Source organism: Vulpes lagopus, chromosome 5 (genome assembly GCF_018345385.1).
Source record: "Vulpes lagopus strain Blue_001 chromosome 5, ASM1834538v1, whole genome shotgun sequence".
NCBI lineage: Eukaryota > Metazoa > Chordata > Mammalia > Carnivora > Canidae > Vulpes > Vulpes lagopus.
In genome coordinates, this window is record NC_054828.1 from 122515180 (window position 1) to 122539742 (window position 24563).

Below are 24563 nucleotides of genomic sequence, written 5' to 3' on the forward strand. Positions count from 1 at the left end.
TTAAAGTAGTCCTCTTGAAAGAAGATTTTAGTGCAATACATATTGTTCCTGTTTTCCTGATAGTAAATTATTTTGTACCAAAAGTTACAAATCTCAAATCATGTACTGTTTGTGAGAGAGGTAAGTTAGGAGAAAACCATTAAATTCCATCCTTACTTTTAAACATGGAGGTCCGTTTCCTTCTTCAGATGCTGCAGTCACTCCATAAGGAACCCTACTTAAAATTTCCACAATTGCACCATGGGAAGAAACAAAATAGAACTCCGAAAGCTAAGGATTAGAAGCAAAAGTGCTTTCATCTTGGTTTCTTCTGTGTTCTTTTCACTCAGTAGCGTGTGAGCATTTTATTTCCAGGTCCTATATTTTGTATGTCTAGTGCCTCATGTGAAGGACCTAGAGCTTAGCATTGCAGTGAGAAGAATAGTAAGACTTGATTCCTGCCCCCATTTTACCCTTCACTCCAATTTCTCTTTCTTCCTTCCAGCTTGTGTCACCCTGTTGTCACTGCCCTTCAACTCCTGATCTTGTTTCTGTGACTACTTTCCTATCAAACTATCCTTTCCTTTGAAGATGTCCCTGGGAGCTCTCTTGTCTTGTCCCAGCCCTGGGCCTCCGATCCTTGGTGGTTAGACCACGCACCTGCCCTGCAGCATGATTCCTAACACCTGCTCCCATTCTGCTTTGGAGCCCTGTAGCATAGGCAGCTGCTGTTCATGGTCATTGCTCAGGAAGCATCATTAGATCCTAGTGGGAAAGGAGCCAGTGAAGTTGGTGTGGCCCAGTGGTGATGCCTTAGAATGGGATTTCTGACCTCTCAGCTGCTCCAGACAGAAACAGGTGTGCCCTCCAGGAGCCAGTTCATTCTCCAGGGACTTCTCGGCCACTCTTTGGGAATTGTTTTTGGTTGGTTGGTAGTCTGAAAGGTGAACTGCAGAGTCGGAAGGTATCCGTGATTTCTTTTTAATGTCAAGATATGAAGACATTCTGAAATTCTTCCAGAGAGATGTGTTAATAGGGAGATAATAGATGTGTGAATACCTCTCCACTTGTCTTCTCTTCTCTGCCTCTGATTCTCAAGTTAATTCAGTCTCCATGGTTCATCACCTGGACCACTGTTATAGCCTCGTGAACACCACCCTATCTTCATTTTTGTTAGTTATATATCTTTTCCCAAACATTTGTCAGAGTGGTCTTTCTGAAATGGAGGCCTGGTCATCCGGCCTTATGCCTCACATCCCTCAGTGATGTCCTATTGTCTCCCAGCGTCTTGCCTCCGCCTTTTTCTCCAACTTAATCTTCCTTTTTTCCTGCCATCCCAAGCCACTGACATTTCTCAAATGCCCAGTCTATTCTCTTTCCTTGTCTTTGAACCTGCGTTTTTGCCTATAATGTTTACTCCCAGCATTTCTTTGCTTAGCTCCTGGGTTCAGATGTTTCTTCACCCAGACAGGGTTCCTGCCACCTGCTGCTCTTCTGCAGCGCTCCTAAGCTGTGTTCAGTGCTCTTCCATGGGCATTTGTACTGCCCCCTGCTTGCCTCAGTCATAGCACTTAAACACTCTATAGCTTTGAATTTACATACTCTTCATTTCACTAGATAATGAGCTATTTGAGGCCAGTGGCTGTGTTGTATTGATAGATTTTTCCCAATGTAGGACCTGGATAATAAAAGGGAATAAGTAAGTGTTCTTCGGGTAGATTGTTGAAAATTAATGAGTAATCCTTTAGCACATGTGAAATGATTGAATTGTCTGTGTGTGTATATACATTTGCTCAAGTATTTATCAGATGATTACTTTATGCCAGGCAATGTTCTAGATCCTGGGGAAGCATGAGTGAACGAAGTACAGAAAAACCCTTGCCTTTTCTGGACTTACGTTGCATTGAGGAAAAGACCTCATAAGCAAAATAAGTAAATAAAATTTATACTCTATTAGATGGTGATTAGAGCTATGAAGACAAAAAGCAAAGAAGAAGAGTAAGAAGTGTGTGTGTGTAGAGTACAATTTTTAAACGGGTTCAGGAAAGACCTCAAATTGAGAAAGTGACTTTTGAGTAAAGACTAAAAGGTAAGTGCAGCACAATGAAGATAGGGGGAAGAGCATTCCACAGAGAGGGAACAGTAGTAACAAAGGTATCAAAGCATCACTGTGCCCTTCATGTATACTGTGGTACCTTTTCACAATGTATGAGATAGTATTGAGTTTTTACTATATAAAACTCAGAACGTTGAAGAGTTCCCTGACTCCAGATGAAAAGCATAGAATTGCAATCTGTGACCAGACTTCCTTATGACGAGTAAGATTTCCTCTGTCTGGCTAGGAAGTGTCAAAAGGAGTGTGTGTGTAGTGGAGGTTGGGTGGGGGTGGGTAACAGCAAGGGTCAGCCTAGGGGCTTGCATATAGAAGTTGTCCATGGACAGTAGAAAGATCAAACTAACCCTGAAAAGGCATGGGCTCTCTTAAAGTACCTCTCATATTTATTCTTCCACTTGATCCTATGAACAACCCCATTTTGCAGAAGATAAGACTCGGAGAAATCCAGTTGCTCTGGTAGGAAGTGACATTCTATCACTTAGAGCTTCTGATTTCAGGCTTTACCTGCATTTTGCTTGGACCTGAGTGGTTTCTGGAATGCAGGTCTAATGAGTCATTCCCAGCAGGATGTTCCACTGTGGCTGATTTTCACATAAAATCTAAGCTCCTTTATTTGATGGGCAAAACCCTCAGTGAACTGACTGGTTCTTTCTTGCCCCACCAGCCATGATCCTGACACTAGCTCTTTTGAAGTGTATGTTTTAGCCTTTCCAGAATTTATATTTCTCTGAATTTAGCATCCTTTTTCACACCTCTGTGCCTGTGCAGTTGTAATTTCCCCACTTGAGGTGACTCCTTCTTCCCACTCTGAACAGGTAAGTCTGAGCTCAAAAGAGCCTCCTGAGCAGACATAGGCCTCTTCTGGGTCTCACTGCCTCCCCCCCCCCCCCCCAATGTGGACACCCTGGGAGTGGTTCTTTGTGGGATTGTAACTGAGGCACAGCTGTCTGCTCTCCATGGGGTGATCTTATTTGAGGGCAGGGGCCCCTTCTATCTCTGAATTCCCAGGACCTCACCCACTGAAGTGACTCAGTGGCTGTTTGTTGGCCTCTGAATAACTTCAGGAATCATTTCAACTGCTGTGGGTCGGGACAGCCTTCAGACTTGAGTTTTGTGCATTCTACCTCGCTTAGATTTGAAGGGCTCAGAGATGGGCACAGTAGCTGGATGATGTAAGTACCATAGGAGTTGTCCACTGACCACCTAATGGCTCATCATTTGAGGCTTTTCATCTTCCTTTGTATAAAACAGCACTGCTGAGTTTGGAATTAAATATAACAAACTCCCAATGAATCATTGTAGAAATTGAAATAAAAGTGGTTTCAATTTGTTGCCTACACATAATAGCACTCAGTGTAGCTAGCTTTCACTCAGTTGTCACTTCACCTTGCTTCTATTTTCAGCCCTCACTTTCTCTCCTTCCACCCCCTGTAGTTCTGAGCTGTGGGAGGATAACTTAGGTAGATTACTAGGCTTGAATAAAAGTACGGAGAGAGTTTGTGGGGTTATTTCTGACAAAAGGCCTGTTGGGAAGCACCACTCTGAGCCAGCCAGCGAGTGTGGGCTCCTGGAGCTTTCCTGGATTATTTTTGGAGCAGCCCACCTTGCCTCAACTTTTCTTTTTAGTGACATAGGATAGTGATTGACAGACGGTCAGGCAGAAAGAGTATTCTCTCCTTGTATTTGTCCCGATTGACTTGTTTTTATATTTAAGGAATAATAAATACATGGCCACAAAACTCAAGTGATGAAAATACAGCAAAAAGTCAGTGTTTTCTTTTTGTTTCCTTCCAGAAATAGTTTATACATATTTATATATTTAAATAAGCTTTTTTTGTGCAAATGTGAATATACACATTGTTACATACCCTGATTTTGTTTTCATTTATACCTTACCTTTATTATTATTGTAAATGCATCTTGAAGTGTGATCTTTTCTAGCATTCTTTTTAAAAAGTTTCAGAAGATAAAATCAGTTAAAAATGGAAACATGTCCTTTAGTTTTTATATGCTGGAGAAGCAAACCCAGCAGGGGATGAAATTCAAAACTTTATGGTAGACTATTTCTAAAATGTGGTGTTTTTTTTAAGCTACTAATTGAAAATACTAAGTAGAAAATTATCTCAAGCAAATAACAACCCTAGAGGGGAAATACACCACCTGTTTAAAACTTCCCAACCAACATTACCAAGAAATGCAGACTATTAAACCGGAATGGATTTATTACCTCTACTAGTAAGCAGTAGATTAAGTCTTCAAGCATTCCATAGTCATGAATATTTAGGCATATTTTATTTTTTATAGAGACTTGACCATATTCTTTAAAGAAATCATATTTTATTTAGCCCCTGAAGAACTGCATTGCCAAATTTTGGGAAAAACTTAGAATAATTTAATTTTCCACGCTTCCTGTTTTAAATTTTTGATGCTTTTTTATGTTATTAGTTTTTGCAGCCTGTGATGTTTTGCAATATCACTTTGAATACTGAATATGGGAGATTTTGAGGCTACCTAGTCCTTCAAAAGCTTCTTAGAAGCCAAAAGTTTTCATACGCATGGATTATGTCATTAAACTTCATTTGGAAAGCAGCAAGAACTTTGAATATACTCTACACACACAAGAACAGTGGTATCAGATATAAGTTTGGATGTAGAACATTGATGGAACCCTGTCAGCAGCATAGGAAGAAAAGGACCTGTTGTAGACAGCGAAGTAGGTGAGAGGCAAGGAGTTAACCTCACTTCCTCACTACCAGACCACAGCCGAGGCTGAGTGGAGTGCAGATTGGCATCTCTGATTCAGGAACTGTGGTCTCATGGTGTGCATCACTGGGTTGGTACAAGAGTCCAATGACATTCATGGTCAGATGCTTAGACACTTGAATGCCATACACTTCGGAGGCTGAATGAATGAATGAAATGAAGTGTTGGAGCAAGTAGGGGACTCTTTGGAATACTTTGAGAGAAATTGTGGTGAGGGGAAGAACTGTTATTAAAACTCAAATATTGGGATGGCTAGGTGGCTCAGCAGTTGAGCACCTGCCTTGGGCCCAGGGCATGATCCTGGAGTCCTGGGATCGTGTCCCACATCGGGCTCCCTGCATGGAGCCTGCTTCTCCCTCTGCTTGTGTCTCTGCTTCTTTCTCTCTGTGTATCTCATGAATAAATAAATAAAATCTTTAAAAGAAAATAAAATAAAACTCATACATTAGAAGTAGTCATGACGAGTAAAGTTCCTTGAGGAAGAGATAGAGGTAGTAATGATAATGGTAAGAGGATACCTTGTATAGAGGGCTACAACTTACAACATGCTAATCCATCTAGCCTCATTTAATCTTTATGAGGACTCTCTAAAGAAAAAATTGCTTCAATTTTAATAATGGAAAACCTGAAACTCAGGGGACACGAACAGTAATCAAGGTTATTTGATGCCAGTTCCTGTGGGTTTTTTTTTTACCTATTACTGATTTTTTTGTTTCTTAGAAGCCTTTGGGGGTTGTCCCTTTTCATTAGTATTATGTTTTAAACAATAAAGTTTTGAAAGCCTTTTTTTTGTACATTTAACAAATATTTGATAATCCATAAACTTGGTGACACTTAGAAACCTATCATCAAAGAATTAATGGCATGTTCCCTAGTCACCTTATTAGGACAGTCACCACCTTATTATTAAAACAAGGTATATTTATGCCAAGGAGTTGAATGCAAAATGATATTCTAAACTCTCTCTGTTGTCATTAGAGAAGAAAAAAAAATGAAAGGCTTGCAGATACAGCTTGAATCATATATTTAGTTGGACACCTACCATTGTGTGTCCTCAGTGGTCCTTTGTATTTACACTTATGTATATATGAATAAAAGGGATGAGAGGGAGAGTATACGGGTGTGTAAAAAAACCAATCTGGATATAATGAGAGCATTAAATTCATCAGTGAAAGTTGATTGTTTGTAAAAGGACTTAAATGCTGAGTCTTAGTTACATTTGGTGGGAACTGTGTATACACTGGTCTCATCAAGATCCTTATGATTTTAAGAGCAACCCCTCCCTGTAGACCAAATATAAAAAGATGGTTCTGTGGGGAGGCATTATGCTTGCGAGTCACATGCCACCCTGCTACTTAAACCAGAGGCCTCAGTCAAGTTTCTTACCTCCTTATGCATCTGTAAAACAGACGGTAGTGGTAAAGTCTGGTCCCACAGAATTATTAATATTAAATGAGATTCAGTTCATGTATGTTTAGCAGTATGCCTGTCTCCATACTGAAGACTGAAATATTAGGTATTTGTTCTTAAATATTTCTTAGTAAAATGAACACATTTGATGTATAAAGAATATGAAATAAAAAACTTAAAGGGGCTAGATAATTTCTACTCAGTAAAGGAAAAGAGATTAAAATTGTTTAAACTGTGTAGAAATATATTGGCTTTAATTTATTGCTCTAAAATAGTACTTTAAACAAAGATTTGCTCTGAATATTTAGTGGAGGCATATGCATACATGAGAAAAGATGTGAACTTCCCAATTCCACACCTGGAGGAATTTCCAAGGTTTTATTTAATTTTCATGACTGAATTCCTATACATTCATAGGATTTTACCCTTAGCAAGGTGATCATCTGGTAATGTTCTTATGTTTTACATCTGAAGAAACTGAGCCCCCGAGGAGTCCAGAGAGAGGATCCCTCTCGATTCCCTCTGTGGAATTCCCATTACTCTTGGTTTGTGCTTATATTCAGAAGCCTTCTGTGAGTTGCTTGTGTGTATATCTTTGTTGCTGCTTTTTAATTCCTTGAATCTAAGCTCTGGGTCTAATTTGCTTTCTTAGAATGATAGAGAAGACAGTACTTTAAAATACTTTGTGTCTCATAACAAACCATGAAGAGGGTATGCTTATTGACTCCCATGGGTGAAGAAACAGATTTGAAACATCTTGCCCCAAATTGCATCCCTATTGACTAGGGGATGTACTCCTGACTTAAAAGCCACTACTACTATCACTATACTTCCCTCTTACCCTATCCCTGGTTTGTGCATGAGAGTCTACTGTGCTCTGGAAAAGATAAATTCATGAACTATATGTGGTCTCTGCCATAATTTAATAAGCTGTAATTTAATATTTATAAGAAAAAGCAACGTAAAGTAAGTTGTATGGTAGAGGTACAATGAAAGTGTATGCTTTTGAGTAAATCTCATAATCTCTTTCATTTTCTGACTACCTGCTTCATGCCAGGCCTTGATTTGGTATTTTTTATGTGTTGTCTCTTCAACTTCACACAATTATGAGGGCTACATTTTACTGCCATTTTGTAGATGACACAATTGAGTTTGTACCTGTTAAGAAACTTGCACAAGATCGTCCAGCTAGTACCTTCTGTGTGTCCATGCTGATTTTTACTATGTCCTGTCATTTTCCTTCATTGGCAAATACATGAAAATGAAGGTTGTATGTGAAACTGGAAACTTTTCTGTGGGAAAAAGAAAAGCTCACATAAATGTTAGTAATAATTATGCCCATTATTGCTTTGTGCTACCATTTTGGAGCTCTGCACTCTACTGGGTCTTGGGATTTTTTTCTGTAAATTGTATTAGAATACAAAGAGAATAGAAATGAGGAGGCTTTATACAGTTGAGGTCAAGTGAAGAATGTGTAGGCCACTCTCCCCAATCTTGAGATGCAGAAAAGAAATGGCTAAAAACTGAATACGGAGAAAACCTGTGGGAAACCCTTGAGAGAATGGAGGTGGTGGGCTCCTTGAGCAGGGCTGGGAAGCCCCTGGTGGGGAGGGACTTGGAGTCCCACCGAGAGATAGGCTGCATGGTTCTTACCTCTCCTTCTAGGTGCACTGGGCAACTGTAGACAGAAGGCTTTGGTCTGAAACCACAGGATCAGAGTGACTGGAAAAAAGCTGTCCTTGTTGTGGTAGATATGTGTATGCTGGTGGAGTGCAGAACTGGGGCACAAGGTGCTCTGTGAAAGGACAGCTGCCGAAGAGCTATCCTGCCACCCTGAAACCCTTGTTCTCTCTACTACTAGGCAGAAATGTGCTAACCAGTTGAAGTGAAGGAACTGGCACTATGGTGCCCACCCAGGAGGCAGAGCAGGTGGAGATGGGCTGACTGTCCCTGGAGCAACGTCCCCGTACCCTATGACTTCAGGGCTGGCTGAGCCCATGGCTTGTGATTCAGGGTGCTGCCTGAGGGTTCAGTCAATAAGCAGAAAGGGGGTTGGGTTGAATGTCAGTCGTAGAGGTGGCACTGAGAGCTGAGGGGTGGGATCCCCTTTGCCTAAATCTGTTGCCAGAAATACCATCCATATGTGGCCAATTCCCAGATCCCTTCTAATTGCTGTTAGATTTGCTTTTTTCATGCCATCTTCCTGTCAGGTCTTAGCTACATAGGCCTTAGCACATACTATACCCTTTCCTGGAATTTGTCTGCCTGGTTCTTGCTTGTGTCTTCACTGCTGATACCTGAGTACTTAGTCTAGACATTAACTCTTCCAAGAAGACTTCCTGGATACTTGCCCACATCCACTCGACTGTATTCCCACAGCACCCCGTGCTTCCTTGTGTCACATCATTTAACAATGTTTGTCTCTCCCAATAGACTAGCATTCTGGGAGGAAAGGGTCCTATCTTCTTAGTACATCACCTGGCACAAAATAGGTGCACAAAAAATTACTTGCTGAATGAATGAAAGATGGTCTTGTTAGCTTCCTTTGGAAAGGTAGCTTTCAGTCCCAGGTCTTTTGACTTGAGGCACTCTTAATCTGTGGTTTTTGCAATAGGACTGAGTATATGCATAGAGGTAGGGAAAAAAACATTGACTTTTTCCTTAAATCCACCTACTGGAACCCACGAAGATTCTTTAATTGGGTTTTATCGGGACTCCCAGATTGTTCCCTAATAGGATCAAGAGAGAAATGTCAGGCTAGGTTTGGTAATATAGACTCGACGTTGACAAATCTCCCCTGTAGCTCAGAATAATGGCTTACACATTAGAAATGCTGACAGCTTACTATAATTAGGTGTGTTTCTGAGAACCAAAGGTAGATTCTGGAGTTTTTTTTTCCTAATTTGCTTATATTGAAATATAAACCATGTCTTCCTAGGAATTGAGAGTGATTGAATTACTGTTGTTCAAGTATCAGGCTCCCTGTTAAATATTCCAAAATCATTGCTGAGCAGGTATTGCTTCATTGACACCCAGACCCAACTTTAATGTAAATAAATGTGGCCAGTTAATCACTTAATTTTTCTTTCCTGTCAACTGTTGAATTCTGGGTTTTGTTCTATTTGAATAATTTTATTGTTGTTAGAGAAGCTTTTAAGAATTATAGAACAACATCCCATTGAGCCCCAAATTGAGCAGAGTAAAAATTGGTTGGGTGCTCTTTTATGCAACTGGAAGTGTTTTATGAGTTTAGGAACAGGGATGGGTTTTTCCTAACTTATCCCTGGAGAAAACAGTCTTCTACTTAGCTGTCTGCGCATGTCTGCACATGTGGCATTGTTTGAACTCTGTTTTGTTATTGAGAACAGTTAGATGGTCCAAAGAAAATTTATACGGGGGCAGTCATGACAAAAATTACTCCCAGGGTAAATTATTATGAATGATCGGATAATTGAACCAGTCTAACATAGGATGATGGTAGCTGAAAAAGTAAGTGTATATTATTTTTTTAACTGAATGAAGATTTTTAAGGAAGAAGAAGAGCAGGAGTCCAGAAACCACCTTCCAGACTCAGTTCTGTGTCTTGTCTTTGTGATCTGCATTGATTTTAGGGTAGTTGTGAGGCTTGATTTAACTGCAGCAAGGGAAGAGTCAAACAGGTGCCTGGTAGACATGGTCTTCTTGTTACTTTGTTTTGTTTTTGTTGTTGCAATTTTTGTTACAGGCTGATCCCAATGAGCTAATCAAAATGGTCACCAGACATGTGAGTAGATATGGACAGGAAGCCTGGCCAGAGGACCTTGCTTCATTGACCAAGCAGTTGCAGTTCTACAATGAACGTCTCCTGGACTTCACGCAAGCTCACGTCCTTCAGAGCCTTCGCAAGGGTGTGGATGTGCAGCGCTTTACCACAGATGACCAGTACAAAAGGGAGACTATCCTTGGTTTAGCAGAGTAAGGGATGCCTTTGTTTCATAAAGGGATGGATTTCAAATGTAAAAAAGGGGTGCCTGGGTGGATCAGTTGGTTAAGTGTCTGACTCGACTTCAGCTCAGGTCATAATCTCAGAGTCATGAGATGGAGCCCTGCTTGGGGCTCTGCGCTCAGCAGGGAGTCAGCTTGAGATTCTCTCCTGCTCCCTCTGCACGTCAGCATCCCTCCTTTCTCTCTCTCTCTCTCTCTCTCTCTTTCTCTCTCAAAAAAAAGTAAAAACAGGTTGAATTATCAGAGCTATTAATCACAATCTTTTGAAGATTTACATCCATGGTTGCTATAAATAGGGCTTTACCTACCTCTTCCTATTGTATAAGGAATGTGTGGTTGTTGCCAATTGAATCAGGAGGCACAGGCAGTGTTTTGGGCCCACAGATTTAAATGGTAAGGGTGGGTATTATTTAAAAAAATAAAAAAATTTCCCATGATTTGGATAAAGCCCAAGACCAAAATTCTTACCATGTTAGTGGTACTAGGGTATGATCTGGGGTGAAAAATGTGAAGCTTATTATTAAAATTCAAAACCAAGGTTGCCTGTTATTCCTGGAAATCTCACTTTTCAAACTACACAACAGTTTAATTTCTTCAGTGTGTTGAAAATTAGATGTTGTTGGACTTAATACCAGAGGAAGGACCTGGTGTCTAGGTTCATGGTTCCTTTCTCGGTTGTCACTTTCTAGAGAAGGGAAACTACCCAGCTCTACTAGTTTCCCTTGTTGGAAGCCAGTGGGAGCTTCCACATTGCCCTTTGTCCCTTACCCCTTTCAAGAGAAGAGCAAGCCCTTGTGTGAGATAGCAGTACAGTGCAAGGCCCAGTGAGAAGAGTTTCTTTGTAGGTATGGGATGCCTCTTGGTTTTAATACTGGTCTCCAGTTTTTAGTTTAGGTCAAATGAGACTTACATGTCAGAAGGTGGGAAAGTGTGTTTACCCACAATGGTTATTAAGTAGAGTTGTTTCGTTTTTAACACCACAACTTGTGGTGTACTTACCACGCACTGTAAACTATTTTATAAATATCTTTTAATCTTCAAAGATAACCCTATGACATAAAATGGTATCCCCATTTTTATAGTTGAAGAACAGGAGACCTTAGAATGTCAAATAACTGGCCCACGTTTACCTGGGTGGTAAGGATTATCACTGGGACGTTGACTGTGACCTCTCATATAACAAGGCCATCACACCTTTGCAGCACCTGTGGCCACCCCTGTACTGCCTGGTTGTGTGCTCAGGGAAGCACTGGCATGCAGTTCAGTTGACATTCCTACAGCCTTTGAAACGAAGGCTAAATTGTGCCTATCTTTAATGCTTATTCTTCCCTCTTGGTACCTTACTTTAAAATAACAAAGATAGCCCTGCTTATGGAAGTGATATATGGTGTTTTTTCATTATTATTATTTAAATCTTTAAGAAGTAGCAACGTAGCCTTGGCACTGGCTATCTGTAATACTTTATATTAGCCCGAGCTTCTTTCCTACCAGAAAATACCCCCAAATTCTCTTTTAGAGTAAGACAGGGACTACAGAGATCGAAGAAAAGCTAGAACAGTCTGTTACAGGATTTAGTTAATTAAGAACTATGGAATGGTTTTTTCCTTCCCCACTCTGTGCTCCTGGAGGTTCATAATTTCATAGAGTCATTTAATGTCTAATTTGAAAGTGACCAAAGAAGTCACTTAATCCAACCTCCTCACTTTTGGGAGAGGAATCTGAGAATCAGAGAGCTTTAAAGAGTTGTTTATGGTCACACAGCCAGGACATGAGCCTCAACTTCCCACTGCCGAGTGTAGTGGGCTTTTCCTCCAGGTATTTGGTAATCCTTGGTGCCAATTGCCTTGGTGGCAATCCTTGGTGGCTTATGGTTTCTTAGAAGAAGGTCATTATGTAGAATTAAGGTTACAAGGTAAGGCATGTCTTAACATCATCTATTTCATTTTGCTACAGTTACTGTCCTTTATTTTCTTTCCCAAGTATCCAGCTAACGGTGTGCTATTTGAAGTATGTCCTAGAGGACAAAGACCTGCTTTTGACAAACATAGTAGAATCTTGTCCACAGTTTGTTACTTAGAAAAATATACAACAGCCTTTGAACAGCTTGTTTAAAATGTGTGAGTGTCCATGGCATTTCTGAGCTAGCAGTTCTGATTCAGAGATGGGAGTTCAACATCTTACATACAAGAGTCAGTGAAGCACCTGCTTCCTGCTGTTCTGCAACTCTACCTTCAGCCTTAATGTGGGCGCTCTGGCCCAGAATTCTTTACATTTCTAGAGGGCCTGAAGTGTGGTGGCCCCATCCCCTGGTTTAAATCTTCCAGTAGCTCTCCATTGCCTAAAGGATAAGATGTAGTCCCCTGCCCTCTGCCTTCTCTCCCAGAAGTCTTGCTGTATCTTCTTTCTTGAAACTGCCTCACCTCTGGTTTGTTTATTCGTCCTCCAGACTTCAGCTCAGATCGGTCACTTGCTCATCTCTGCTGTCAGTGTTTGAAGTCCTCTTTGGTAGTACTCCCTGTGTCATATTTAATTATTGGTTCACATCTCACATCCTTCACTAGGCTGTGAGTTCAAGATATATCTTGTTTGTCTCTGTGTCCTAAGCAGCTAGCACAATGCCTGGCACAGTCTGGAAAACATAAACATTTGTTGAGTGACTTAACTACACTTTCTCAGGGCAGGAATGTTTCCTTTGCACTGTTTTTTGACTGTAGGCTCTGGTGTCTAGACCAGAAATTTTTCGATCTCTTCCTTTTGGACTGGATGACATGGGGGAGAGCCGTTCCGTGCATTGTAGGGTGCTCGGCAGCATCCCTGTCCTCTACACACTAGATGCCAGTGGCACTCTCCTCCTCCTCTTCCACCATGATAATCAGACACTGTCAGATGTCTCCTGGGGGACAGAATCCTCCTTGATTGAGAACCACTGGTCTAGACCCTTCCTTGGTCAGTGTATTCTAGTAAAAAAGGAGCATTATAATTCCTTGGAAGTCCTTTCCCTGAATTACTGTGAAATGTCTTATTAAGGACTGTGCTGACTACACCCCTCACAGCTGGAGGAGAGTCCTAATGAACATTTTCTTTGCTGATTAAGGTAATGTGTTTCTCTTCTCTCCCTCCCCCGTGGCTGATGGACATTCTCAAAGAACACTTGAGGAAAGTGTCTACAGCATTGCTCTGGCTCTGGCGCAGCGTTACAGTATCTCCCATTGGGAAGTTCTTATGACCCATTTGGAGTTCCTGTTCACTGACAGTGGGTAAGCACACAATTTATATGTACATTGATTTCCACGTCTGCCTTTTCAGACTCTGTTCTAGGAGGATCTTGAAATCGTAAAGCATAATTTCATCTTTGCTTTTGAGCGTGGTAGACCAATATCTGCACATTGTCTTTATACATTTCTGATATACGTTTCAGTATTCCAGCAATAGTTCATTACATGTTGTCTTTCAATAATAACAGTCCTGAGTTAAGTTAATTTTTCCTACATTTATTCAGAAGTTTTTTTATTGAGAATCTGCTGTATATGAGGAACAGGGTTAGATACTTGGGTGACAGTAGTGAGCAAAGACAGACATCCCAGCTGTCTTGAAACCTGTGGTCTACTGTGGGAAACAGATTATAATGGAATAATGATGGACAGATGTGAAATTAAAACTGTGACAAGTATCATGAGCCCAAAGAGAGGGTTTGGCATAGTTAGGGAAGACTTTCCTGAAGAAATAATGCTTGAGCTGAGATCTAAAGATTACATCAAAATTATGTACACTACAATGAGAAGGAAACCATTTTCTAGGGAGACAAAACAGTTAAGTGCTGAAGTCCTTGACAAGAAGCAACATGGTGCATGTGAGAGCCTAACAGATGGACAGTGTGGCTGAGGTCCAGAGAGTCAGGAGAGCACAGTGTGAGATGGGACCATGGAGAAACCCAGAAGCCAGGCCATGGGCAAGACTACAGGCCTATCACTCCAGTTATAGGAAATTTTGTAGAAGAGAGGGAGGTGATATGATCAGGTCTGCATGTTGATAAGATCAGTTTGGCTCCCGTGTTGGGAAAAGATTTTAGGGAGACCAGTGCAGGCATATAGAGACAGGTTAGGGAGCCATTAGAGTAATGGAGTGGCAGGGCTGCCAGCAAGAGGGATGGAAGGGAGCAGCAGAGAGGTAGGATGGAGGGAATGGGTATCTTTGTGCTAGCGAAGCCATGGGAGGGAAGCGTTTAAGGAGGGGGAGGGAGTATCCAGTGGAGCCAAACCCTGCGCAACAGTCAAGAAATGCATATAATTCAGCATTTTTAATTTTTATTAAATCTTTAAAATGTTAGCATCTACATTTTTAAGGATTTACAGAATTGCTTCATGGTGATAGTGTTATGTATGATAAATACTGCACTGACTTCACCATTTTTGAAACACAGTAATATGTTCAAATAAATGTTTCTTATGAATATTGGCATTTAAAGAATATCTTGGCATTTTATTAAATATCTTTCTTTTCATTGAATGTTACATAAAAGGCTGTCATATCTGCACAAGTGTAGGATGCTCCATTGGTCTCTGAATATATTATAAATTATCAGGCAATCTAGTAATGTGCAAGACTGTTCACAGCATATCATTATACCTGATAGCAGTGTGATTATGCAGGCGCACAGCAATTACAAAAGCAGGAAATCATTACCTCCTGGCGTCATTACCTGTGAGTGACAAAACAGCTAATATTGATTTAGAAGTGGTGTTTAGTGCTCTCGTTCTTTACTTAAAAGGTAGTTTGCCTTACTATTTAATCAAAGTCGGTATCAGATATTTGAAACCAGCCTTGTTAATATAGTAGAAATGGCCCAAAATTTACTCATTGAATCAATGCATTGATTCAAGGGAAGGTGACAGATCAGAGTTATTAGAAAAATAATATTTTTTTTCCTTAAGATTTTGTTTTCCTATCCCTTTAAAAAGTCATGTTCCCTGCAAAGTTGATTTCCATAGATTTTACATTCTCTTTCCTGTTGGTTGAATTTGGGGATATTCCCTGCCTCAGCACATGTACAAGTAGGTGCATGCCGATGGCCTCGGGTGAGGCAGTGTTACACAATAGAGCAGAAACCTTCAAATCAGGATAGTGACATCAAATCCTAACCATCTCTCTTTAGCTATATATTGCTATGCAAGATAATTCAATTCTCTGAAACTCATTTTCCTTAACTTTAAGGTGTGATAAAAATTAAATGACTTCATGATAAAGTAGCAAGCCTGCGTTCCTTTCACACGATCAGTGCTTCATTAATGGCAGATATTCTTGCCATTTCACTTCTGTAAGAAGGAGATAATCGTCATAAACACCTGTGCTTGAATTCTGGTCTCCTTTGCTCCTTTTTTTTTTCCCCTCAGTTTTTTTTCTTAGGAGTTTTGAACGTCAGTGATGGCTTTGAGTGGTCATGTGTGCCTGGCATCCCTTCCAGCAGGCAGACTGGCTGGCTCAGCCTCTTGTTCTTCTGGGGCTTGGTCAGCTCCCCGCGCTCAGGGCTGATGTACCATTCATTTCAGCCTTAGTAGCCAGCATCGCTTCTGGGCTGTTCTGGGTGCTTTGGTGGATCTTTCAGGCATCATTAACTACCAGTGTGCATGTGGATTAGCATGAGAGCATGGGCTTTAGAGTCAGGCCACACTTCAAGATCCAGATCTGCTGCCCATAACCCCACCTGCGTAGCCATGAGCAAGTCTCTTAATCGTCTAGAATCACTGTTTTTTTCAGTTATCCAACCATTATCCTTACCTTGTAAGGTTGTAAAGATTATAGACAATAATCTGCGGAAGACATATAGCCAGAGGGCTCTGTATTACCATTGCATTATTCCTGTTATTTATCTTGTCAATTTTGCTGACTCCATGAATATCTTTAAGTTTTGGACACAGGTCATTTTTGAAATACCAGACGCGGCTTCTAGTTGATTGAATACTACAACATTTGTTCATTCATTACATATTACTATTTTTATAATGTCTTCCTATTCTAAGCTTAGGTTTAAGTGTTGGGTAAGACATATCATTACCCTCACAGAGTTTATAATAGGGGAGAACTCTCCAGCACACCCCCCCCCCCACACACACTCACACTGAAAAATATCCAGAACATAAATTGCTAGTCATGGTAAGTATCATAAAGGAAATGTACAAAGAACAGATAGCAGTCTAGGCAGAGGGTTCTAGGGTAGGAAAGGTCTTGGTATTTTTGAATAGCCACAGGAAGATCACTGTGGTCAGAGCATATGGCACCTGTGAGCATAGGAGAATGGGATAGGGACCAGAACTACTTTTGAGTGTCCTCTTTGATGACACCCTCCATTTTCCCCTCTCTTAATTAAACAACAGATCTGAAGGCCATGCATCCTGCACTTCTAATTCACTCTGATAGCCAGCCACCTTTTAGTCACCCAGGTGATCACCCAAGAGATTTTGCTTGGGTGTCTGAGATAATAATACCATCTTCTTCTCTGTCAGGTGGTTTTGTACTATTTCCTTTAGACCTATGGCAAGGGTCCCTGATGGCAGGGAATCTGACCATGCACTGCTGTTGTCCACAATCGGTTTCATATTCTCTGGTAGGGTGCTTTTGGTACAAGAGGTACCTCCTCCCAGGTACAAGGGGCAACAAGGGCGAGTTACAGCTGTGGGAACATGAATACACTCTAAGGTGTCTGCCTTTTTCTGAATTGGAACAGAAGATACACAGGACCTGTGCCCCAGGGTTGCTGCTGCTGAGGGTGAAGCTTTTATCCAGAGTGCCACGTTGTAAGATGCCAACTTCTGGCCTCCTCTGCTGTCTCTTCCTCCCTGAAGCAAGCCTGGCATTAGTTGAGGAGATAGTGTGAGAATAGTTAGTATGGAGTGGGGAATTAAGGTAGCTCAGCTTATTAAAAATAGGTCGTAATGTTGAAAATTAAGATAAAATAAAAACTAAGGTCCAGGAAAAATCCATATTACGGTAGGAAGGTTGAATATAGATATATATTCAGGTCATCATTATGCAGTTGTTCTGTTTTGTTTTGGTCTTTCTTTTGGCCTAAGTGGGGGCAGCAAGAAGAGATCATGACCAAGACTATGATTTGCATTGTGCATAAGAAGAAACCTACCATTCCTAAAAATGAAAGCACTAATTACCACCTTTACCAAATTAGAAGCAACTCCTTCCATACATCTGTAACCTTCCTTTCCATGTTGTGATCGTTAAGGCCACTTCTCCCCCAAAGAGTCAGAAGTTCTGGACACTGCCAAAAATATAAGCAAGAAAATGCATTTTGGCTTGTTTTCATCTTGTAGAAAGTGCTCAGGCTTTGAATCATTCAAGTCTGTGTTCAGGTTATGGCTCTCTGACTTCCTGCTAACATATCCTTGGTAGGCATCCCTGTATGTATGGCTAGGTTTCCTCGTCTGCAGAATGGGTGTTCTAATTCCATTTGGCAAAACTGCTGTGGGATTTAAGGGATTTATACAAATTACCTGACATGTAGTAGATGCTCCGCCCCCCTCCCAAATAAAAGCTACTATTGTCACTTCTAGAAATAGATCATATGTACTGAACCCATCCCATGACTACTGTTAGCCTAACTTTGCACATCTGATTCTTGAATTATTATTTCTCAAGTCAGTGTTGATATTAATTATTAGGTATCTGCTTTGTGAGAAGTAAATGAGATGACATTGTACTTAGTGTCTAAGTGCTCAATACATGGTGCCTATTACTATTTCTGTGCCACAGTATCTTTTAAAATATTTTTTGTTAGGTGGTTATATGAGGCCATGTAAACCGGTGAGAATTTAAGGGGTCAGGATTGTCACTATTAGAAGAGATGAAGCCTGTCTTCATGACTTGCTCCATGACACTCAGTTCACAGAAAATATTCCTCCTCATACGGTTAAGGGTCTGACTCTTGGTGTCAGCTCAGGTCATGATCTCAGGGTTGTGAGATTGAGCCCTGCATCAGGCTTCATGCTGGATAAGGAATCTGCTTAAGATTCTCTCCCTCTCCATCTACCCCTCCTCTCTCTGCCTATCTCTCTCTGCCTCTCTAAAACAAAACAAACAGAATTTAAATAAGAAAAAATAAAACATTCCACAAAGAATCTCACTGAGTGTTTGTATGACAGAAATAGGGATACTCTTTACTGGTCATTCCATCAGCTGTGTAGGTGAACTGGAAAAAGTTAAATCCCATTTTTCAGTTTGCAAAGACATTTGACCAAAATGTTGGCAAAAGTGAAAAATGCCATGATTACCTTGACCTCATTTTCTCTTTTAATCACATATTCAACTGTCAGGCAGCACCGCAGAACAAGTCAGACACATCAAGTTCATTCTGAGGCATTTGTGTAGTGATCATTGGATCTTTGGATCATTTCTCTCAGGTCGGAGTAGTTGTAACTTAGTAGAAACATCTGGGGGAACCCTGTTCACTCATGATCATCATCATTAATTTGAAGCCATGTCTTTAAACTCTTGATCAGTCTTTGGGGGAAATGCTTGTCAGTTGCCACGATGGACTCTGTCAAGCCTGACGGTCATCCCTTTCTCTCTGTCTTTCCCAGGGGCCTCTCCCTCATCCTACCCCTGTCCCTCCTCCTCCTCCTCTCCTCAGTATTCCCCATTCCAGTAATGGAACTGTTATCAATCAATCTCAGACTGAGCAGAGAAAAACGTATTTAAATAAATTTGTTTTCCCATACAAATATAAGTTATTTCAACACATGCTATTCTTGAATCACACTTTTGGGTGATTGACAACTTGAAGCCATTACAGAGCACTAATCAAGGGATTAGTGCTCAGAATTTATTCCTTGTGCTTTGAGTACAACTAATGCTAGTTTCTTCCTGTAGTTAATCTCTGAAAGTTAAATATGCACTATATTATATAAGCTGCTTTACAGCTAAAACTTGGCTCAAGAAAAAGCACTTAAACAGATTTTAAGGGTAATCATTAATTTGATTAGTGAAAGGTCCATAGTGGTTTCATGGTATTTCTTCCTACTCTCTTGAATGTGGGTTCTTTGGAATGTTTTCTAAGCAGAGACTTCATTTCCTGTTCCAGAGGGAACAAGCTTCTTTCAATGGAAACTATTAAAATGGGTTATTGATTACTGGCATCTATAAAAGATCTCAGCACATTGTAATTTACTGAAGAGGGAGGTTTTGGTATTTATCACGTGTCAGTAAAGGTATTCCACTATCTCTCTTGACAAGATAATTAGGTAAAATTGCACATTGGCCAAACTGAATGGTAGGCACAGAAGAGTAAGTGGGTGGGCAAAGGGGAAAGTAATGCTGATTGAGAGGGACTCTATTCAGAACAAAGTCAAACACCAGTGAACTAAAACCTTGATGGTTTAGTCACTGTCCATTTTGTCGATGAGACTGTCTTGAGTATTCTGTTTATTGGGTGTTAGGGATGAGGTATGACAGGAGGACTCTTAGAGTCGTGCTGCTGGGACAGAGAACTAATGTCTGTGCTGCAGAAAAAAAATCCTGTTTTTGAAATGGTTGGTAGTGCAGGCACTTGACCTTCGTCAGTCGATGGCTGCCTTGCGATAAGCTGAGCAGAACGCACACCACATCCAAACAGAGGTGGACCTTTGGCCTGAGGCGAGTCGCTTGACCTCTGTGATGGAGCTTCTCATCTGTAGGTTGCTAATTACTTAGATTTGTCTTGCCTCGCATGGTAATCAGTGTAGTAAGTGCACGTGTGTTCTCCCCTTCCGTCAGGCATGCTGTTCTGCCTGCAAATCTGTTAGTACGAACCATCTTAATGGGGTTACGTGGTTTCTTATTTACTTTTTCAGACTTCATTTTGCAAATTATGCAGACACACAAGAAACTGAATCACTGTCGTATGCCGCTGGGTGTACAGTAGCTTTCAGAGATGACGTTGCGTACTTTGAATAGTGATAGTATCAAGAATATTCTCCGAGCAGCCATTCATTTATACTCTGTGGTTATTGTACAGATCTTGTGCTTTCTTGTCTTTGATACCTCTATTGTATTATTTTTGCTTCATTCCTTTTTACAATGACAAGCTCAAGTGCTCCCTTCATTAAGCCTTCTGTTGACAGTGACAGCCCCCTCCTCTGAAGTTCCAGCTTTAGGGGTCCTACTCTTAATTGGAATATGACTGTGTGGCCTTTATCCACTCACACCATTACTGTGCATTGTTGTTTTAACTCTGAGTACTTATAGCTCAACTAGATTTTCAAGCCACTGGATGAGAGCTCTGTGTTGTAGATCTTTATGTCCCTACCCCACCCCTCTAGTGCTGAGCACAGTGTCTGGTCCATAGAGGACACTGAAGTGTTTGTTCATCCACCCATTTATTCAGCATTCATAAGGCACATGTTGAATGTTTCCTTTGGGTGGTGCTTGGAACTGAGAAAGGTAAAGAAGGTGTGATATCATCACTGTCATCAAGCGATAGTCTAGTAAGGGAGACATACAAGGTAATGAAAAGCTAAAGCATGTTATAAGTACCAGAATAGAAGGATGCTCAGCGGAGGCAGCCAGGGAAATTTTTATAGATCAGGGACATTTTTATAGATAGGGATATTTTTGTAGATGTTTTAATTGTGTCTTAACAGGAAAACAGGATTTATCTTGAAGTGACAGTTAAAAGAGCGTTTTTAAAAATTACTTGATATTTTCACTTTGTGAATTGCTGTTGTGACTCCAAGTAATTATCACACACTCATAAAAATTTTAAAACACAATTTGTATTAACTTTATCTTCATAAACCAAAAACATGTCTTGGCATTTTCTGAAAATGGGAATTCCAGTAAATAGGGTATCATATTTCAGAGGGGTTGCTTTTCAACTGTAAGTAATCTAACTCTGATACTGCCAGAAATCTCACTAGCTGTCCCATATACTTTGTTTGCCACCACTGAGAGTCCCGGAAACTAGATATTTCTAGGAGTGCCGAGGGCTGCCTGAAGGACTCTGAAAATTAGAGTTTGAAACTTATTCTACGTGGGACATCAGGGTTACACTGGACTGGAAGCATTAGGTTCTGTCCAGGGTGAAGCCAAGACTAAAATTAAGTCTTCTCCCCCAAAATGAAAACTGATAAAAAAAAAAAAACACTCCTTGAATTTTTTCAATAGTTTAATCTTAAGTGACTTTTTAAATTATAGTATTAAGACATCTAAATCATGATGAAAATATCAAGATACGGGTTTTATTCAAATGGCATTCTTTAATTCAAGAAAGCATATGTATCTGTTCTTTCCTATTTTAATTCTGTTTGAACACAGTATCAAATTTGGGCCTTTGGAATAGCAATTCAGGGTTCTTGGATGTAAAACTTAGATGCCTCAAAGTTGGAGCTGTTTCTTCCCCTCACCATTTCCTAAATTCCTGAAATAATAAGGTTGTTCACATTTCTGTAATGAAACTCAGATTTTAAATGTTTCTTGTGGCATGAATAAATAGTTCATAGTGGAGGCTGACAGTCTGGGTTCCTGGCTGGTACACATTGGATGACTCCCACCTGAGGGATGTGAAGTGTCATGCCTACTTCACAGGGTTGCTCTGACCCACATGGGATAACATGAAAATTGTATAATAGTAGGCATCTAACACGCCTCTTTCCTTTATGTAAACTGCTGGCATCCTGGTGGGTTACTGAATGATTGGCAGGAAGAAGGGGCTTTGTAAGAAGCAGCCTTTCTTCTTCAGTATTTAAAAAAAAAAAAAAAAAAAAGAGCATATTGTTTAATAAAGGGACCCAATCTGAACATAATTTCTTTGTCCCTAATTTCAGTTTGTCCACAGTAGAAATTGAAAATCGAGCCCAAGCCCTTCATCTCTTTGAGACTTTGAAGACTGATCCAGAAGCCTTTCACAAGCACATGGTCAAATATATTTACCCCACTATTGGTGGCTTTGATCATGAAAGGCTGCTTTATTATTTCTCCCTTCTGGAAAGTTGTGGCTGTGCAGATTTTGGGAAATATGCCATTAAACCAGAAACCCACATTCGGCTGCTGAAGAAATTCAAGGTAGTTGCTTCAGGTAAGATGATCATCTCCCTGCTCGAACGCATTCTCTAAATTAAATGAAGGGACTAATTTTTTGTATGCAATCATGTTTGTGCGTTGTGGCTGACATAGATATAAAACCACAGGATTCAACGCTAATTGACTTTCGTTATTATCTTTCCAGCTCTTTTACTTACTGTTGAAGGAATTAAATACCCAAGAAACTATAAGAAACCTATTGAACGCCACACAGTAACTTTGAGTAGGCCTGGTACTAAAATCCAAAGTTTCTGACTAATCCTACAGAGGTTTATTCCCTACTCCCAGTGGTTATATTTTATCCTCTATAAAAGACAAGGCTAGGATATTTTACACTTGGCAATTTGGCAGAATTTCACTTCATTGAAGCCTCTGTGTTTAAAGTACATGTGGAACCCTTGAAATAAGTGCCTCTGAGCCTTTGATAAATTGCGGAAATCTTCAGGATGGTATCCATGTCTCTTTAGGCTCATAACTAGGAAGTTAAGCACATTAATACCTCCCCAATCTATGTGGTACTTTATAACTTACAGAGCACTCTGAATGCTGTATTCATTTGCTACTTACAACAGTTATGAGAATTTACTTCAGTTTATCAGAGGTTTACTGAGTAACCAAATTAGAAACTGGACCAGACTCAGAGGAAAAGGAGAGAGATCCAACCCCTGCCTTTGGGTAGTTGATGGGATGCCAGATGAACAGCAGGTGACTCTAATGTAGTGCAGTGAGTGTGCTGGTGGAAGAAAACGTGGGTGCCGTGCGGGTTGGCAGCAGTTGGGCCTGTAGCTGTCTCCTGTGCCTGTGGAGACTGGCCCGTAGAGGCTGGCCCGTGGAGGCCTACACAGCTGATGAACCCACAGGCTGGGGCTGGAGCTCAGACCTTCCAATCCATGTAATTGGCAGACTCTCTACTCTAAACCGGTAGATTAAATTTTCCCTTTGGCCACACACAGGGCTGTGTATGTGTGGGAAAGCCCTTGTATGTCTATGTTGGAACAAACCTACTCTCTGTTTTTTCCTTTACTTTCTATTAGGTCTTAATTACAAAAAGCTGACAGATGAAAACATGAATCCTCTGGAAGCACTGGAGCCAGTTCTTTCAAGTCAAAATATCTTATCCATTTCCAAACTTGTTCCCAAAATCCCTGCAAAGGATGGACGGATGCTTTCCCCGAGCTCTCTGTACGCCATCTGGTTACAGAAGTTGTTCTGGACTGGAGACCCGCACCTCATGAAACAAGCCCCAGAGTCCTCACCAGAGTGGCTCCGCGCCTATGATGTCTGCATGAAGTACTTTGATCGCCTCCACCCAGGCGACCTCATCACTGTGGTGGATGCAATTACATTTTCTCCAAAAGCTGTGACAAAGGTAACGGAAAAGATAGTTTAAAGTACATTGAATGCTTTAGAAGAAACAAAAATTACTCTTACATGCTATATATTGTTTTTTATTTACTTTCTCCAGGTGGAGAGAATACTTACAAGTTTGACATTTTAGTTCTTAGCTAAGCATGAGGTGTTCTAATTGGGAAATCATTTTCCTCTATCACAGATGTACAAGTAGTCTAAATCAGACTTGGTGGTTTTAATTTACATGTACATTTTGTACATATTAAAGTTCTTCTTTGTCATTTTATAGTAAATATAACATCCTTTTCTTTCCAGCTGGTAAGTGGGAAACACCCCCAGTGCTCAGCCCACAGCACCTGCATTCAGAGTCAGGCTAACAACTTAGCTGTGGTTCAGTTGAGCCCTTAAAAAATTTAGCTTGGACACCATGTAGTGATAAAATGATCCATGGAAGTCCATGTAGACATTTTCTAATGTCTGCTCTATGCTTCAATCTGAGCCCCTTTAACTGGGCTCCAAATCTTGCTCTGGATCCTTCCAACAATGTATAGTTTCATGCATAGTAAATAATGTGGGTCCCTGCCCTGCCTTTCTTGCCCTCTGCTTGACCGCGGGGCATATGTGCCCTGGAAAATCTCCCACCTCTGGTCTCAACTGCTGTGCTCTGTTGCCTGTGGAACTTCCTCATCTGCTCTTGCCTGTTTTTGTTGCTGCTTTCTCCTTTCCCAAGTGGGTTGGCAGGTCTGCCCAGTACCTTATCCACAACTATTTTTACTGTGGCTAGTATTATCCTGAAAATATACTATAAAGGTTAAGAATTCAAGTCCTTCATTTGGAGGTTGGCACACGCAGAGGTTCAAACATCTGTGGAGGTTTCTAGTTCTAACTAACTTGTTAGTTC

The 24563-nt window shown here is 40.7% G+C and overlaps 1 protein-coding gene across 1 annotated transcript in view; it reads left to right on the forward strand.

The window, feature by feature from the left end:
* The window catches only part of NBAS (NBAS subunit of NRZ tethering complex), a 322232-nt gene that overhangs the window by 212860 nt on the left and 84809 nt on the right, over positions 1-24563 (forward strand). The window contains 4 exon segments of the mRNA XM_041755246.1: positions 9993-10222; positions 13399-13509; positions 22057-22307; positions 23347-23681. Of these exon segments, the coding sequence (XP_041611180.1) occupies positions 9993-10222; positions 13399-13509; positions 22057-22307; positions 23347-23681 (927 nt within the window).